The 18746-nt window shown below is 34.3% G+C and overlaps 1 protein-coding gene across 2 annotated transcripts in view; it reads left to right on the top strand.

Annotated features, from left to right (window-relative positions):
- als2a (alsin Rho guanine nucleotide exchange factor ALS2 a) overlaps positions 1-18746 on the top strand; it is a 44578-nt gene that overhangs the window by 8521 nt on the left and 17311 nt on the right. The window contains exons 5-18 of one of the 2 annotated variants that reach the window (XM_021478854.3): positions 1063-1216; positions 1325-1421; positions 2884-2961; positions 3059-3232; positions 4460-4631; positions 4719-4908; positions 8942-9007; positions 9403-9565; positions 9645-9776; positions 11804-11932; positions 12031-12054; positions 14197-14267; positions 16365-16431; positions 16508-16707. In XM_021478854.3, the coding sequence (XP_021334529.1) occupies positions 1063-1216; positions 1325-1421; positions 2884-2961; positions 3059-3232; positions 4460-4631; positions 4719-4908; positions 8942-9007; positions 9403-9565; positions 9645-9776; positions 11804-11932; positions 12031-12054; positions 14197-14267; positions 16365-16431; positions 16508-16707 (1717 nt within the window). The remainder of the gene's footprint in view (positions 1-1062; positions 1217-1324; positions 1422-2883; positions 2962-3058; positions 3233-4459; positions 4632-4718; positions 4909-8941; positions 9008-9402; positions 9566-9644; positions 9777-11803; positions 11933-12030; positions 12055-14196; positions 14268-16364; positions 16432-16507; positions 16708-18746) is intronic. The other variant, XM_073912535.1, reaches the window with a different exon arrangement.

An 18746-nucleotide genomic window follows, 5' to 3' on the forward strand; every position in this document is an offset into this window, starting at 1 on the left:
TAACTGAAACAATATTCCTATAATTTAATGTAATGTCCTTGTCCAGTTTGATACATTTGGTAACATGACAGATAGATTGTGTTGTATTTAGTCTTTTTTTTTCCTGATATTTTCAGTAAACTGTAATTTTCACAATTTATTATACAGTATATAAAGTCATATATGTTAGCCAGCTGGATTGTAAGAAAATAGCAAGCTTTTCAAAAACACTACATCACTAACTATCAATAGGACATACTGTATGCACAGCTAGTGTTTTTATCCCAGATTAACTTCAATTGAATGGTTAATGTGACCTTTTTAAAAAAAAAAATTATGGTTCCTTTTACAGCATCTATGTTGTAATTTATTTAAAATATAATCAGTAAAATAGACTTCATTATTCAAATAGTTGTTTAAGCATTAAAACCAAAATGAAGATGGAATTTACATGCACACGCCCATCAGGATAAGCAGGCAAGCACAGAAACTCTATTGATAATACTGGGGTAAAATAAACATTCCCACTTTACCCACTTTATATCGTAAATCAATCAGGCAGTGAAGATCATTGATTTTTAAAGAAAGCAGATCCCAAACGCGCAGATTTTGTAATGGCAAACAGTTCACCAGAAGCGTTTGACCCAGGTGACTGAAAAATTAAAAGTCCTTCTGCATATAACCCATTAGTTCCTGTCTAAGATTCTATTTGAAACCTACTAATAGTAAAGGATAAACTTTCAAATATTTCTCTTGGTTTACCACTTTTATGAGAAAACACAAAGGGGTTTTCCACAATGGCAGTACTTACTGAAAGGTTTCTTTTCCATGATATCTGCATGGATCGAAATATTGAAACCATAAACTGTAATATTACAAAATTGTTATACTGAAAATTATGTTATCATTTCCTCACCTTTATATTACTCCAAACCTATTTTCTATCTATATATATATATATATATATATATATATATATATATATATATATATAACTATATATTTATTTTGTAAAGTCTTTTGCATTTACAATGGACAAAAAACTCGTGAAAGACATTAATAAGCTTTCTTGTTAAATTTCAGTCTCGCCTTCTGACACTCACCGAACCAGCAATTTGAGAGCAGTGAGAGCTTCTACCTCAGAGTCCAGAAATCTCCTTCCTTCCCTCTTCACGGAGGTGTGGAGTTGGGGGAAAGGTCACGAAGGTCAGCTTGGTCATGGAGACTATTTGCCCAGGTACAGCGGAACCCTCATAAACACCACACCTAAGTGTTTGTTGAAGTTAAACAACTGGTGTCCTTGACCACAGAGCATGACTGGAGCATTTGTGTTTTCTGCTAACAGGCTACAGCCTCTCTGCATCAAGAGCTTAAGCAAAAAGGAAGTTGTCAAGATCACAGCTGGAGCAAATCACTCCTTGGCGCTGACAGCTCAATGTCAGGTGGGGACGGATCTAATATTTTAGCATTTGATTATAAACTGGTACAAATTTGATTTATAGCAAAAATATGCATTGCGGACAAATCCTATATTGTGTTAATCTATTGTCAGGAATTCCTAAAGGCATTCAGTGAAAGGTTAATACTGAAAAGGCTTGAGCACAGGGATTATTGCAGCTAACCTTATTGCACATGCATTAGTAAAGTTTCCCCTTTATGTGCAAACTTTTAAGGTAGGAGAGTATTTTCACTTTCACTGCCAAGTTTTTTTGTTGGTTTATTTTTAAGTTGCCAGCAACCACCAGCGTTTTTTATTTTCAGGGAAAGTTCTTCATTTTTACATTCAATATGATCTACATTTACTCTGATTGTATTTGTGTTTCATACCTAGAAGATCTAGAAGTGTCATAACTCATTCAGGACATGCGCTAGACCTTCCCTTAGCAATAATAAACCTAAAACATGGATTGCCGTAAACATTGATTAAAGTGGTCTGACGATGTCTGTTTTGAATGCACCAAAAATGATTTTAACATTATTGGGATATCGTTGTTGTAGTATTCATTCATGCAGTATTTTTAAATAAGCTTTTATAATTATTTTCTGGTACCAATTTATTCTTTTTTTAGTTTTAGTTGCACTAATAGGTGGCTTTGTGAACTTTATTCATTTAAAAACATGCAGTCAAGCCCAGAATGACTCACACCCCTGGCAAACTCTGACTTAAAGTTTTTGTTCAAATGTAATTAAAAGCTGAGAAATATTTATTTTCCACAAAAAAGCCATCATATGTACATCATATTTTTGTCTTTTGGGAGAAGACTGCCTTTCCAGTTAAAAAAAAAAATGCTGGTTAATTAAAAGAATTTGCCAGGCAGATGGATAATTTCTGGCTTGACTATATTTTTGTACACTTTTATGGAAAAATGAATAGACCACTTGAAAAGGCTCAATTTCTCTGTATTTAGGAATAAAACATAATTTTGTATTATCCTGAAATCTACTGATAAAATTTCTATTAAATTTAAAACAAAATGCATTAATGGTTGCATAAAACAAAAAAAAGGTAGCATTTCAGACCACGTTTGTATTTATTAGGCAACACAATAGCTATACTTCACAAGAGTTATTGAAACAGTATTTAGTGGATTAATACTGATTTTAATTTACAGCACATGAAAGCTTTCATTATTCGGACCAAAGGTCATTTTCAAGAAATGTTCTCAGATCTTTATATAATAAAACAAATATAAATATTTTCAAACCCATAAAGCTATAATACTGTTATTTGTTTGCTTTTTTCAGTTTTGTACTTTTACTTATTCAACTTTAAATATTTCCTCAAATTTTCCATTGACAGCTTTTTTAATTAAATTACTAAAATCAAATCGAACAACAATGGTTTAAACAATTAACTTTTTTTTAAAGTAACTTTTTCTTCTCCCTATTTCTCTCCTCTCTTAGGTTTATTCATGGGGAAGTGAAAAATTTGGCCAGCTGGGTCGTATGAATTCTCCCAGCACAGTTCCTAATCTCACCACGGTATCCTCCTATTTTTTATGACACGATACATTTTCTTTCATTAAGACATGCATTTGTATGAATGAAAATAAATGTGCATTTTTGCATGTGCTGATAGGTGTCAGATGGTATTCGCGTCTGGGATGTGGCAGCAGGACAAACGCACACTTTGCTATTGGCCGATGGAGACTGTTATCAGCCCATACTGTACTACAGCGGAGAGCAGGTGCTGGAGGACGCAGACAGCAGGACCTGCACTCAGACACCCACCCTTCTGCCTTTCTGCATGAATGTTCGTACCGTTTACTCCAATGATAGTTATTTCTTTTAAAACTTTCAAAACAATTTAAATCAGTTTAAATCAATAAAGCAGAAATAAATTCAGGTTAAATATACCATGGGGATAGAAAGTTTGGTCACCCCAGGTAAAAATTTGTATTAATGTGCATAAAGACGCCAAGGAAAGATGGAAAAATCTCCAAAAGGCATCAAATTACAGATTAGACATTCTTTTTTTAAAAATAACAGAAAACAAAAAGATGGTTTCTGCAAAAATTTGGGCACCCTGCAGAGTTAATATCTTGTACTACCCCTTTTGGCAAGTATCACAGCTTGTAAATGCTTTTTGTAGCCAGCCAAGAGTCTTTCAATTCCTGTTTGAGGAATCTTTGCCCATTCTACCTTACAAAAGTCTTCCAGTTTGTTTGAGATTTCTGGACTATCTGTCACGCACTGCTCTTTTAAGGTCTATTCATAGATTTTTAATTATGTTAAGGTCAGGAGATTGTGAAGGCCATGGCAAAACCTTCAGTTTACACCTATTGATGTAATCCACTGTGGATTTTGAGGTGTGTTTTGGATCATTATCCATTTGTAGTAGCCATCCTCTCTTTAACTTCAGCTTTTTCACAGATGGCATCAAGTAACCATCCAAAATTTGCTGAAATTTTATTGAATCCATTTTCTTTTCTACTCGAGAAATGTTCCCTGTGCCACTGGCTGCAATTCAACCCTAAAGCATGATTGATCCACCCCCATAATTAGCAGTTAGACAGGTTCTTTTCATTAAATTCTGTGCCCTTTCTTCTCCAAACCTACCTTTGCTCATTCCGGCCAAAAAGTTCTATTTTAACCTCATCGGTCCATAGAACTTGTTTCCAAAATGCATTAGGCTTGTCTGTATGTTCATTTGCAAAGTTTAAACGCTGGTTTTGTGGTGAGGACGTAGAAGAGGTTTCTGTATATATATATATATACATATATATATATATATATATATATATATATATATATATATATATATATATATATACACACACACACACACTATAGAAAGTCAGAATTATTAGCCCCCTGAATTATGAACTCATTTCTAATAACTGATTTATTTTATCTTTGCCATGATGACAGTAAATTTTATTTGACTAGATATTTTTCAATCAATGGGGGGCTAATAATTCTGACTTCAACTGTACATATATATAGCAACTATTTACTTTATTTGTTAATGTCTTTTAAGATTGGCTACGTGAACCAGGTTTTTGGGGGAGGACTGAATTGTTTGGCTTTGGCCGATCAGAATGCAATGGGTTTTATATCAACAATCCATGAGCTTGCATCGGCAGAGAGGAAATTCTACTGCAGCCTCAGTAAACTGAAGAACCAGATCCTGAGCCCTCTGTTAGCCCGTGGTACGTAACACACTTCTTCACTCATCAGTGATCACACATTTTTGTTTGCATTTGAATATTAATTGAATCTGCTTTGTCATAATGCAGCAAGTTTGGCCTTGTCTCTGGGTGAGTCGTCCATGTTGCTCTTTCAAGAAATGGCTGGTAGTTTCAGCAAGCTTTGCCATCTGACAGGGCAACACTCAGTGTCCCTCACCAACTTCCTGCAGCAGGGCAAAGTGATCGAAACGCTGGTCTTGATCAAACACACAGCCATTTTTATGGATACCTATAAAGAGTAAGGATACCATTCATACTTAAAAAGCTGTTTTTAATCTTTTTGTTAAAGGCCAAATGGTGGATTTTGAGTGTGTTATGTATCTGTCTTTATATGATCTGCAAAGTCACAAAGCTTGAAGTTGCCCACAAAAGCATTTTTTTTTTATCTAGAGTAGAAGAGCTACCAAAAATGCCTGACAAAGTTTCTCTGTCATATCTACATCACTATTTAGAAGTGTTTGTATAATGCTGCACAAAAATGTACAAAAAGATGCACCTCAAAGTACACTTGAAATTAAAATTTGCTGTTTATTTTGCTAGCAAATATTGTTAGTCTTAAAGGTGCTGTATGTCAGTGGTTCCCAACCTTTTTTTTGCCTGAGACCCCCTTTTTACCCGTAAAATATAGTGAGGCCGCCCTCCACATTTAATGATTTTACTGCTCATAAAAGTTTGCAGTAATGACGACAAATAATGTTGTTTTCAAACCAACAGCATGTTTATTACTATATTAAGATATGTTTATGTACAAATTATAGCCTAATGTAAAATATAAACCAAAACATCAGTAGGCCATTTGTAAATAAGCCTTTGGCCTTTAAATTCCATTTTTTTGGGGGGTTCGGTGTTTCGTAGGTTGCTAGGCTACCATTAACCATTGCTGTCGCTCTGATACAAGTTTTATTTATGGAGAGATGTAAAAAGCACTGTAGTGTTGGTGTGTTCTGTGTTTGTCTGAGAAAACTAATCTTACAGTAATGTGAATTTTCCAAACAAGCTGAAGCTGATCCATCAATACTTGCCACGTGACTTGCGGTCCGCTCGCGGCCTGGGGTTCATTGGTGCGAGCACATCACACTGCTTATGCGCGCAAACCGCACACCTCCATTGTAAACAACAAACTTGTGTAAACTCTAGAAATATGCAATATGCGAACGGCCCCTAAAAGGCTGCCGTCATTTGTGATCTCCATCAGTTGATTTTCTTGCAAAGACATGCTGGATTCACCTGGTATGTTGACAAATGGGTTGTGGATCCATTCTTTAGCAGTTCCTTCATTTTGCCTTTTCCCCTTAGCAAATAAACTTTTCAAAGACGTCCGTTTCATACTCATTTTGCTGCTTTTGGGTTAAATTTGGGCGCTAAAGTGACCGAGATTTAAGCGAGAGAATATGGTCATTTTTCAAAATAAAAGACTTTCAAAATAAAAGACTTTACAAAATAAAAGAACTCTAGACTTAAATAATAATAAAACAGAAATAATTAATGATTTCTTGTGCAGCCTGGTACTAATTGATTCACGGACCGATGGTTGAGGATTACTGAGCTAGAGGATAAAATTAACTAAGGCAACATGATCATTCTCCTCTTTTAAATATTAAAATATATTAAATATTTTAAATCTTTTAAATATGACACAACCCCCCACAAAGCTCGCTGAGGCCCCCTTGTGGGCCGGGACCCACCTGTTGGGAACCGCTGCTGTATGTAGGATGAACACCCTGTGGTTGAAATAGGTATTGCAATCTGAATTCAAAATATTGGATATGGTTGTTTTCATCAGACCCTCCTCCTCAGACTTGACTCAAACGCAGGTTGCCAGATTGACAACAGTAACAGAAACACCATTGTGCATGTCGATCAGTACTTGCGTTGTAAGCTGATCAACTAATATTTACGTTTGTAATATTTGTATTGTTTGCAAATTTAAAATCACTCCTTGTGGATTTTTGTATCTCTGAATCTGTGTCTCATTTTGGATGATGCTACTGTCCTCCGCGGGTTGAATTTTCGTCAGCACACGAATACATTGAGGCAACTTTTAAGACTCAATTGAAATATGCTGTTTTCCACCAACCTGGCGTGACGAAATATAATTGGGTAAACTGGCAGTGGGCGGAGTTACACAGACCAAAACAAAGACAGGAATTTTGACACAGAACACACATTTTTTTGAAGCAGAATAACTGACTTTAGCATTGTTTTAGATAAACAAGTATGTTAACTTAGCATGTTTCTTAAATATCTACAAACATTATGGCAATTTTATGTTTAGATGTGTCAAAAATGTATAGTTTTTTGTTCCCCTTTAAGCTGAATAATTAATCTGTTCAAGTTAATTCACAGAAAATATAATTCATATAATATAATTGTGTTAATTCACAAAAAAAATATTTGGATTTTTTTAAACATTTAAAGTTTGACCATTTACTTCTGCTTTGAAATGGCAGTCCTTCTCTGAGGACATCAGTTTGACAGCTTGTGTGAAATATGCTTAGCCACCCTTCAACTATTAGTTTTCTATGAGTAAAAGATGAGAGGAGGAGTGCAGAAATAAAGCCCCACCACCACTCAGTATTCCATTTCGACTGAAAATATGTCATCATACCACAATAGAAGTGCACATCAGCTTCCAGTTTGCTCAAACCTTATGCATAATTTTTCAAATAATTCTTTTATCATTCGATAAAAATTTACTGTAAAAGACAAGCAGATTTTTGTTGTTGTCAGAGTAATTAAGGCATGAGCTTTGAAGTCACCGCCCTCTTCTGGAAAAGGGGTGGGAGCAGCAGCTCATTTGCATTTAAAGACAATAACAGCATGCTTTTGCGTCAACCCAAAAAGGGACATTCACAGGATGGTATTATAAATGATTTGTAAAGTTGCTGAAACTTCACAAACTCCTTGGCCCACTTGAGAGTAATATCGCATCTTGTTAGAAAAGCATAACATGACTCAGGGCTCGAAATTGCGGCCATTTTGGTCATTTATTTCTATGCAACCTCATAATATATTTGAGAGCATTTGTGTGCCTGCATTTAATGGTTGTAGTTCGACCTGTTTTGATATTTTTCTAAGGGTGTGCTGAATCGCTCTTCCCCACCGTATATTGGTTCATATTAGCTGTCAATCACTCAAAGCTTTCCTCTATCAGATGACAGGGAGCTTTTGTCACTGCGGGAAATGCAAATGGCTGAGGACTGAAAAGTGCACAGGTTTGCTAACTCTACCTAAAATTACAAAATAATGTTGCCAATGACAGCCATCATGACATGAGGTGAATGTTGATCCACCAGCCGAGATCAATCGAGTGTTTTCAGAGAAGGTGCCCGAATCTTGCATTGCATTGCATTCACTGCGTGCTCATCCAAATGTCTGCTAAATGTAAAATCTAACACTTATGCATCTTCGCCAAAGCTCGCTGGATCTGCAACTCATAACAAAGAATGGTATTGTGCTGGTGATCATCGCAAGAGTCCTGCTCTGCCTGCTTATATATTGGGCTGGCTGACTCGTCTATTTTCCACATACACAGAAAAATATAAATCAGCGTATAACCGAAACCAAAACCTTTTAAGAGTGGTAGAAGTGAGACTTTTCTTACTTTCTTTTGTCCACACTTTCTTGAGATGTATATTAATTTTCTATTTAGTTACTAACTTAAAAACTGTGTTTTAGATTTTAGCCTTGAATTGAATGATTTATTATAATCTTTCAATTGTTTTGTTGCAGAAATATTATTTATTAAACTGACATGCATATGAAAACAATAGTGCAAACTATATATTTCTTACTGCAAGGCTTCATTTTTGTTTGATGCAAAGCATACATTTATTAAATTTTTTTTTAAAGTAACAGACTTTTTATTGCAAATAACTCACATTCAATCACATTCCAGGCAGCATGATAATGAGAAATGTAATTCATTGTTAGTATTATTGTCATTTTCATCATCATTAATTTTGAATAATTATTAGACATTCGTTTTGGAATTATTGCACACAAATATTAATAGGTCATCACAGCGTTAGTTAGTTGTTTCTGTTTTTTTGTCAGTCTTAATTGATGTTGTTTTCAAATACATTAAATCCCTTAAAATACAATACGCAGGGGTGGTCATTCATTTTTGGTGGGTGCTCCTGAATTTTTTCTGGTGCTCCTAAATATTTGAAGTTGGGAGCACTGCTGCTACAAAGTAAAAAAGTTAATTTAGAGCCCTGTGACTCCTTTAAAATTTCAATTATAACACCAGTGATTATTTTCTTCCTCAGGTACAGTGGTCCGGTTGGAAACTTTCTTGTTATGGGAGGCTTCCAGTCATTGCTGAAACCCTCACAGTGAGTCTGTGTACTCAAAAAATACAGTACAATTCAATATAACCATAAGATCATCCTTTTCATCATTGGTTTTAACCCTTGTGTGCTGTTGGTTGTATTTTCATCCACTCTGGGGTGATTTTGTGTCTTAATTTGGCCACAACTTTATCTGTTTCTCAGCAAATGGAATGATTTTGGTGAAAAATCTTATTTTGACACATATTTTGGGAAAAGGCTTACTACACTCTGCGCAAAGTTACTACCCCTTTGTTACATTATCTTCCTAACAGGAAAAACCACTAACAATTAAAAATACATGATTATTTGGTGTCGAGGCTTTGCAATCAAGGCTAGTCAATTTAAACAATACACAAGGGTTAATACAATCTTTGGTCATGCCTGATTTTCTTCACCAGAGAATGCTTTGGGAAGAAACTGGAGTTGATACAGGCTCTACTAGAATCCAAGGAGAAGAACCCGTCGCTCTATGATCTGTTAGTAAACTTGTTTTACATGCCCTTGCAACACTTGAATGGGTATAACAGGTTACTTCTGAAACTAGCCAACTGTTTTGAAGTGGTAAGGAAATGATCCAATTTTCATTATTTAGTTTATTAAAGCACCAAAATAATGCATGGCATAATGTTTTATTTTTTAGAACACTGATGAATACCAGAGGATTCAAAATGGCTGCTCCAAATATGAGGCTTTAGCTCGCCTTGTCAGCAAGCAGAGAAAAGATGCTGAGGCCACTTTCCATTTCTGGAAGAACTTCAAAGGAAAGAATTTGGTAGGAAACAGATGCCAACTTTTATAGAAATTACTGCGTAGTTACAAAGCAGATAGTTTACTGATTTCTTTCGCACAATAATACCTATCCAACATGCCACTCCATTCTTGTAAACGCTTTTAGCATTTTTGCTTTATTTCAGCATTCTTTTTTACATATGTATTAGTATTGTCACAATACTGGAGTTCTGTACCAATCGGTGCTGAAATTTTAAAAACATTCGTTTTCTCGCTAACATTTCAGCAGTTAAAGGGCACCTATGATGAAAAACAACTTTTGTAAGATGTTCGGACAGAACTGTATCGGTATAGTGTGTCCACACTCATACTGTAGTGATATAAACCCAAGGCGCTTTTTAAAAAAATTTCTGACATTAAAATAGGAGGGAAATCCCAGTGATTTTGAGGCCCAGTAACGTAACGTAGGAGTATGGTATTCCCTGCCCGCCGAATTGATTGATAGGCGCCATGTTTCTATAATAACATGTACACATTTCCACAGAACATTTTTTTTACAAGGAAACTAGGATTAAAATGTTTGTTCCGACTGTGTGATTTTTATAAGTTTAAAGCATTTTAAAAACAGCATGTTTGCAATAAAGACAGTAAAATCACTAATTCTTAACCACTATAATCACCATGGCCGCATGGTGTCAGTAAATGCTAATATGTGTGATTGTGTGTGTGTACTGCAAACAGCGTTTGTGCAAGACTCATCATTTCAGAAAGGCTTGAATAAACTTCCCCACAAATACAAGAAATAAACTTGGTATTTTTGACTAATGAGCTGTATTTCAGCTTTATCCATGTCTGACTCTGTCACTGTGCTGTTTATCTGATGTAAAGCATGATAAGAAGCAGACACACATGTGGGAACGGTGGGCAGGAGAGAAGCAGCTCATTTGCATTTAAAGCCACAGTCTACAAAAACAGCTACAGTATACTCAGACACAAAAATGGTCAGATTCTGGAGGCATAATAAAAAATCTGTTAAGTATTTTGAGCTGAAACTTTACAGACACTTTCTGGAGACACCAAAAGCTTATCTTACATCTTGTAAAAGGGGTAAAATAGGAACTTACTGCTGTTTACTAAGTGTAACTGCAGATACAGGTACACTGTAGTGTATGTATATATATATATATATATATATATATATATATATATATATATATATATATATATATATATATATATATATATATATATATATATATAACATGCTAATTGTGTCTAATGAGCTGTATTTTAGCTTATATTTTTAAAAATGTATTTCTTAAATAGTATTACACTTTTATTAGATACATGTCCGAGATTGTGCATCTGATCATACATCTTTTTTTTAAGGAAATAAATGCGAGAGTATTTGTTATGTTATTTTCCTGTGTGTGTTTTTTTTAAAGATTCAGTTAAAGCTTACAATTGTAATATATTAACTTTACCCAACATTAGATTAAGGTTGTTTATCAATCCCACTCATCTGTGTAAAGTACACTCAGAATTGTGCAGTGTTTTCACAGAAAAATGTAGTGTTTATAAGTAAGTCTGGAGAGGAAAAGAGTGTGTCTCCTACCAGTGATTTGTCAACCACTCAGCTGCGTCAAGTATACTCAGAATTGCACAAATAAGATGATCTGCTTTAAAATACTACTAAATGTGTCATCTTTACCACAAAGCAGCATTTCTTGTTAGAGATCAGTCTGAGAATTGTTTTTAAAAACTAAAATAATCCACCACCATTGAATCAAATCAAGCATTGTTTGGCTGCTGTTCATTTCTCAGCACTGTACTGCATACATGACCTCCACTGTATAATGTGGTTTCATTGACCTACTTACTTTTTCCTTTAATGAAATTGAATTGCTCAGCACGCTACAGGGCTAAATAGTGACAGATATGACCACATCAGTTTCAAATATATTTGGGTTTCGTTCATGTACAAACCTGTAGGTGGCTGTGTGGATGTATGAGTGCATGTTATGAGTCTGTTTGGTTGTAATTCTCTTAATTTAACCCTTTCTTTCTTAGGAAGCTCTGCGTAAGCCGTCCCGTCGTCTGGTATGTGAGAGCAGTAATAAAGGCCTAACGTTACAGAACGCTGGAAGATTTTCAGCCAGCTGGTTCATTCTCTTCAATGACGTGCTGGTTCATGCACAGGTTAAAAGTGTTTGACACCAAACTACATCACATTTTTCATAACATTCCTTTATTTCATTTCATTCATATGTGTTTTTTATTTGTCTTCATTCATTCAGGGAAGCATTCCATCAAAGAAGCTTGTGAGTATTATGTGTTTAAGAATCAGTTTATATTTTATTATTTGGCTTGTACTGTAAATGCATTTTTTGCACTTCATAAAGCCTGAATGAGGAGAAGACAACTTTTTTTTTTCTTCTTTTGAGTCATCAAATGGCATCTTTAAGTGTTATTACTTCTAACTGCAGCTCATTATAGTATACATGTTGAGTCATGCTGCTAATGTATGTTATTATCTGAAGTATTTCAGCCTAACAAGTTAAAAGCTTAACTTGACAGCTTAACTTGTTTAAAGTCAATCAGTGTGTTAAGAACACAGCTGGTGAATAGTTTTCTAGCTCCAATGTTTAGCTTGTGCCATTTTCAGAACACTTTTTCACCATCATTGTCAGGCCACATGGGTATTTTTAATTTTTACAGGTATTACTTTTATTAATGGTAAAAGAGAATAAATAGACTACATTTATTTCACCAAATAAAAATAGCTAGAAAGGTTAAATAAAAATATAATTAATAAAAAAGAATGTTGAAAATAATGCTTAAACCAAAATATAGACTGAAAATGTAACAAAATTATTTAAGTATTTAAAAATGTTATAAAGAGTCCAAAGACATGTGCTATAGGTGAATTAAATAAACTAAATTGGCTGCAGTGTATGAGTGAGAGAGTGTATGGGTGATTCCAAGTACTGGATTGTGGCTGGAAGGATATCCGCGGTGTAAAACGTATGCTGGAATAGTTGGCGGTTCATTTAGCTGTGGCGACCTCTAATAAATCAGAGACTAAGCTTTAAGGAAAATGAATGAATGATGAAATGTCATGAAGTATAGCAAAATCATATAGTGTGGCTTGATTTTTTTATTTTTTATTTTATTATTATTGTTTTTTTTCTTAACATTTTCATCAGCACATTTTCATGCATTAAATGTCCGATGTTTGCTTATCAGTTGCATGTGCTTCGATGACAAGGAATATGTGTACCCCCAGTGAAGAAAGTTAACCCCCAGCTGCAACAAGCGAAGTAAAATGCATTTAAGGTGCTTAATCTGCTGCTCGCTTGACTTTACTTTGGCAACTGGAGGTTCACTTAATTTTAGATTTTAATGTACATTTTTGGCTGCTCACAAAATTCCCTTGAAAGAAACACATGCAATTTATAATGTACATTGTACATTGTACTGTACAAATGTACAAGTGACATTTAATATATTAAAATTTGCAATGATAGAATACAAAAAGTTATGGGACAAAAAACAGAACACACTAAAATGCTCAAGGTGTCTCAAACATTTAAACACCACAGTTTTGATCCCATTTTTATTTTAGAAGCAAACCAAATGAAAATGTAATCTTTATTCATTTAACCCTTAAAAAGATATCAGTTAATGTTTTCGAATATTTATGTCTGCACTGTTAAAAATGCTGGGCTCTACTAGATTCATGTTGGGACAACATGAGTGAATTAAGTAATTTTTTTTAGTTTTTACAAATGTAAATGCAATTAACATAAAACAATTAAGCCACCCAAATTTTTTGTGTGTTTATTTTTAAGTATGCTGGTATATTACTTCACTTTGGTTTGTGGTCTTCAAACATGAACTGTGATATACACTGCTGTAACATTTTCTATGCTTGGTTGGTCTGTATTTCTTTTTGGTGGATGGCGTTTGGAAAATGAAGAACATTTAAACTTTTCAATACCTTTTTTGTCTGCACAACCCTTTAGAAACACATTTTAACAATTCCTGACAGCAGAAGCAGTACTCTAAATTACATAAACAAAAAAACTCCATAACATCATGTCATAACACTTTATTTAACGTGCCATTGCATACATTTTGCTTGCATGAACATAAATGAGCTTTTGCTTATGTTGTTGTGATATGTGTGGTTGTTGGGTGTGGTTTCCTTGTGCAAGAATAGAGTAGTTAATTTTCTGAAGTGTGTAGATGTGTGAGAAACAAATACACTCTTATACGGCTAATGTGTGTTTTTTTTGTAATTCAGTAGAACCTGTTTGATTTACACATTAAATTATTAAATGTTTATTACTGCAATGTGTCTGTAGCAGCACAGCAAGCCAAAGCTATTATAATGCACTTTGTACAGTATGAGGGAGTGGTTTCTTTGTGTGTAACTGACTGATCTCTCTTTATTTTTACAGTTCTCATCTCATTATGTCTATCCACTTGCTACACTCTGGGTGGAGCCCATCTCAGATGAAAGCTTGGGATTGTAAGTGTACTTTTAAGCAAGTGACATTGCATTAAATATTGAGTGGCTGGGATTGCGTTTACTAATTTAGGAGATTACTGTTGTGCCAATACCAAATTAAAAAGATTTCTGCCCCAGTATAGAATCACAGTGTGCAAATGGGAGAGCTCTGTGATTTATTTTTTCTTACTTTGTATTACATCAAAAAGAATCAGGTTGACTTTCTCATTTGTCACCATTGAACATCACAAACAACAAATTTAATTATCATACAAAAATCACCAAATCACAATCCAACAAAACCCCATTTACCACAAACTATACGTTTTGAGCTGCCCATTAAATGGCTGGGCAATAAAAGAAAAAACAAAAAAACATCATTATACAATATACAAATTATACCACCTTGTTAAAAAATCTAACTACAGTTAATAAAATACCTAATAAGTCTCTCTGTAAAAAGCAGAAGCATTACTGAATGAACTCTTAAAGGAACACTTTTTTTCCAAATTACAAAAAGGCTAGTTTTACAACTCCCTTGAGTCAAACATTTTAATATTATCATTTTCCAATCAATTCAGCCGATCTCTGGGTCTGGCGGCGTGACTTAGCAGAGCTTAGCATAAATCATTGAATTGGATTAGACCCTTAGCATCTTGCAAAAAAAATAATTAATAAAAAAAAAAAAAAATATATATATATATATATATATATATATATATATATATATATATATATATATATATATATATATATATATATATATATATATATAAGATCAAAGTCCATTTATACAAAACTTTCAGACTGAACATTATGACAGGCTGTCCTACCTGCCTGTCAAAATATTATGGGTGTCAAAATTAATTGTTTCTTCGGTGCACCGCGATGCAGACACGGACAATTCGGTATCTGCAGCGGTTCTGCAGAGTGATTTTTCTCCTCTGCGTCATGGTGTCAGCTGTGATTGCTGCATCAGATTATCAGTGTCACTTATCGGGGAACAGCACCAGCCAATCGCAACCTTTTCTGTTGAGTCATAGGTGTTTTCTGACCAATCATAGCATTTAACAACTCACTTGACAGTGCTCAGAAAGCAAGCAGGATAATATTTACTTTTGTTTATTTGTTATAAATGCTCATGTTGTTGCATGTACTTAAGTTTTGTTTGATGCATTCAAAAAGAGTGTTTACTTTGAGCAGGAAAAATTAAAGGTATAGTTTATATATATCTGACTGCTTGCATTAGGACAAGACTGTATTACAAATACACAGAAGGTGTATTTAAATATGATACATTTTAATACAAGTATTCTTGTGCTGTGAAGTAAAATTGTGTATGGAAAGCGTTGTCAATGCACCGTGATGCACAGAGATATCGAATTGAACTGAAACGATGGCATGATAATCGTAACTGAACCAAACCGTTAGACTAGTGTAGGTTTACACCTCTACAAAATATGTAGAAAGGATTGAAAGGAGCTCAGAAAGTATTGGATTATTGGTGCATTTATGCATTTAGTATTACAGGCAACATCAAGACCTTACCTTATTTTTTTGTTTGTTTTTTAGGTTTGGTTTTCTATTATCTAACTGTAATTTAACACTGGTCAATGTTACATGGTTATTGTAGTGATGTTGTTTAGTGCATGTCCATGAATTTAGGAGGCATTGCTTTGGATGTCTATTTGCAAGGTGGGAAATAGGCTTTCAATAGTTACGGTCTAACATTAGTATTAGTATTAGGATCTCTTTTTGCACCTTTAGTATCAGAGTCAGAATGAGCTGTACTCGCCAAATGTGTGCAAACACACAAGGAATATTTTTGTGGTCAGGGTACATAAAGTACCTGTACATGAATATCAACACAAAATACATAAAGGACATTTAAATAAGTAGGAAATAAAGCAAACAATAAAATAACATATATATATTTATAGATAACTTATATGCATTGTATAAATGCTTTTGCCTGTATAAATAAGAAATAAAAAGTATGAATTTAGTATTTACATAAGTAGCTTTTTAGGTTACATAATAATCCATAAACACTATAATGGTAACGTATTGCTTATGACTATTAAAAAAAACAGGTTAATCTATGATTGTCATTGCTAGACTTGGCCTTAAGCTGACCACACCTGAAGATAGCTTTGTTGTGCTGGCAACGTCCCCTCTGGAAAAGGTAAATCATTTAGAATTCAGCGTTCTTCACATGTTTTTTTCTACTTTGGATTAATTGCTTTCTGCTTCTCTTATAGGGCAAGTGGCTGAGAGCCATTAACCAGGCCATTGATGAAGTGCTGGTGTCAGGCATGAACGGGAGGACGCGTGTTTCTAGAAGCAGCCAGAAAGGTGAACCTCCTGTGTCCCGTACTTCCAACTACACCTTCAGCAAAGAGGGCCGACTTAAAGATGCCAAATATGAAGGCCGCTGGCTGTCAGGCAAACCTCACGGCAAGTAAGTGCATGCCCATGTTTGTATTCACACTTACCTTAGAAAAACAATATTGCAAAAAATGTATAAATTACTTAGTTAAAGCTTTCACATGTTATTGTTGCTGAGGTTACGCTAGTATCAGACCTTGCTTTCTTACCAATTGTCAATTTATTATTTTTTTGAGCAACAATTTATTTGAAAACAATTATATCTATTTGCTATATTAAGCAGCCTACTATGTAAGGTGTGCAATCTGAAACAATGACAATGGAACAAATTATCGAAATAAAGCTTCTTTATTTTGGTTTCTTGTCAAGACAAGATCTAAAACAGATCTAAAACGGTAAGGGTTAAGTCAAAGGAAGGTTGTATGATTCTTATATTTATCCACGATCCTACTTTCTCTTTGTCAGATTTCACTCCTAAGATCATCTGACATCATGTACCTCACTTATTACATGTGTTAAGGCTTCCCCTACCCTAATACATCTAAAACATGGATTGCCGTAAAACTCATCAATGGCTGGGCAACGTTTTCACTCGTTAACGGTGGGGAAAGTGTTAAGCAAAATCATTTAATCAGCCATACATGTAAAGCAAAAATGATTTCCTTTTTAAATTTGGTCACGTCCAGCAGTCGTCATCCTTGAACTAATCTCCATCATTGTAAGCTGCTTGCTGTTCTGTTTGCTCCATTGCTCCGTTTGTTAGATGTTTCCCACTTTCTTTTGCAGTCTGAAGCGTGTCAAATGTGCATAATGACCAATTTACACCATGGATATCTAATTCCATTTTTGCCTTGACTTTACATGTAAATCATTTACGCTTCACCCACATCTGCTTACTGCACAGGCTGAAAAAGATTCCCCCTCCCCCTCAATGTAATATAATGATTGTGAGTGCGCAGGAGAGACGCCATTTTTTGAAAGACACTCAAATACATTGCGTTTGCCGTGTACGCAATGTCTATAAGTCATATAAGATTATTTTTTTTTTTGTGTGTGATTATTTTTGTTTTAAATTAAGAATTTTGCAGGAATGCAAAAATTTGTCACTTTTTGTTGTTAGGCTAGGGGGTGTACATAACTTATAGAAAATAATAAAATGGGTGGTGTTGTTATAATAGATGCAAACTGTCAAAAACTAACAAAAATCAAAGCTTTCACTCTGTGATGAAACAGTACTATAAGCCCACCATTTAAATCAAATGATGAAAGCAAAAAATCCTACTATAGGATTTAGTTTTTTGCTTTTAGGGTATGATATATAGGTGAATGTGCAGTTTTTCTGAATATTAGCATTGAAACCTGTTAACATGCGAAATCATGTGCAAATGCAATGCCAGACCTATTGTGTGAAATCATTGAAGAAGTATACATTGGCCTGTCATGATATCTATTTTTTGTCGTACAATATATTGCACCAAAATATATTGTGATGAATGATATTATTATCATTTAAAACCATTTGTATGCCACTCATTATATAATGCCGGAACTACAATATAATATCATCACAATTCATGTACACGCTTCCAAAGAACACATAATCTTTAATTCTTAAGAATATTTTATTTAATTCTTTGAATATTTACAATTTCATAATTAGGCATTGGAATCAGAATGTGAAAATGTATATCCTAAACAAATAAATAATAATAAACATTAACAAAAACGTGCTGGATAAAGAGTAACAGAGGCTACAATATGTGCTACCAGATCTATTTTCAGTTGTCAGACACCCTTATGAAAATATGCTGAAGTAATTTACAGTAAATACTATAGTGTTTTCTTTTAACCACACTAACACTGACAACTATAATAGAGATAGAGACGTTTTACAATCAGCTAAAATGTTGCTAGAATTGTTTTTTATGTATGGGTGATATTTATTGCATCACCAAAAATGATTGAAGTCATGTCTATATGTTGTGCGATAAGTCAATATCCTATATTCTATGTTCTGTAGTTTGTGGTTTGTATGCAATTTTTCCATCCGCCATGTCATTAGTATTTACCATCATCAGTGGATCACTTCACTAACATTTACAAACCTTGTGC

The sequence above is a fragment of the Danio rerio genome, chromosome 9 (assembly GCF_049306965.1).
Source record: "Danio rerio strain Tuebingen ecotype United States chromosome 9, GRCz12tu, whole genome shotgun sequence".
Classification (NCBI taxonomy): Eukaryota; Metazoa; Chordata; class Actinopteri; order Cypriniformes; family Danionidae; genus Danio; species Danio rerio.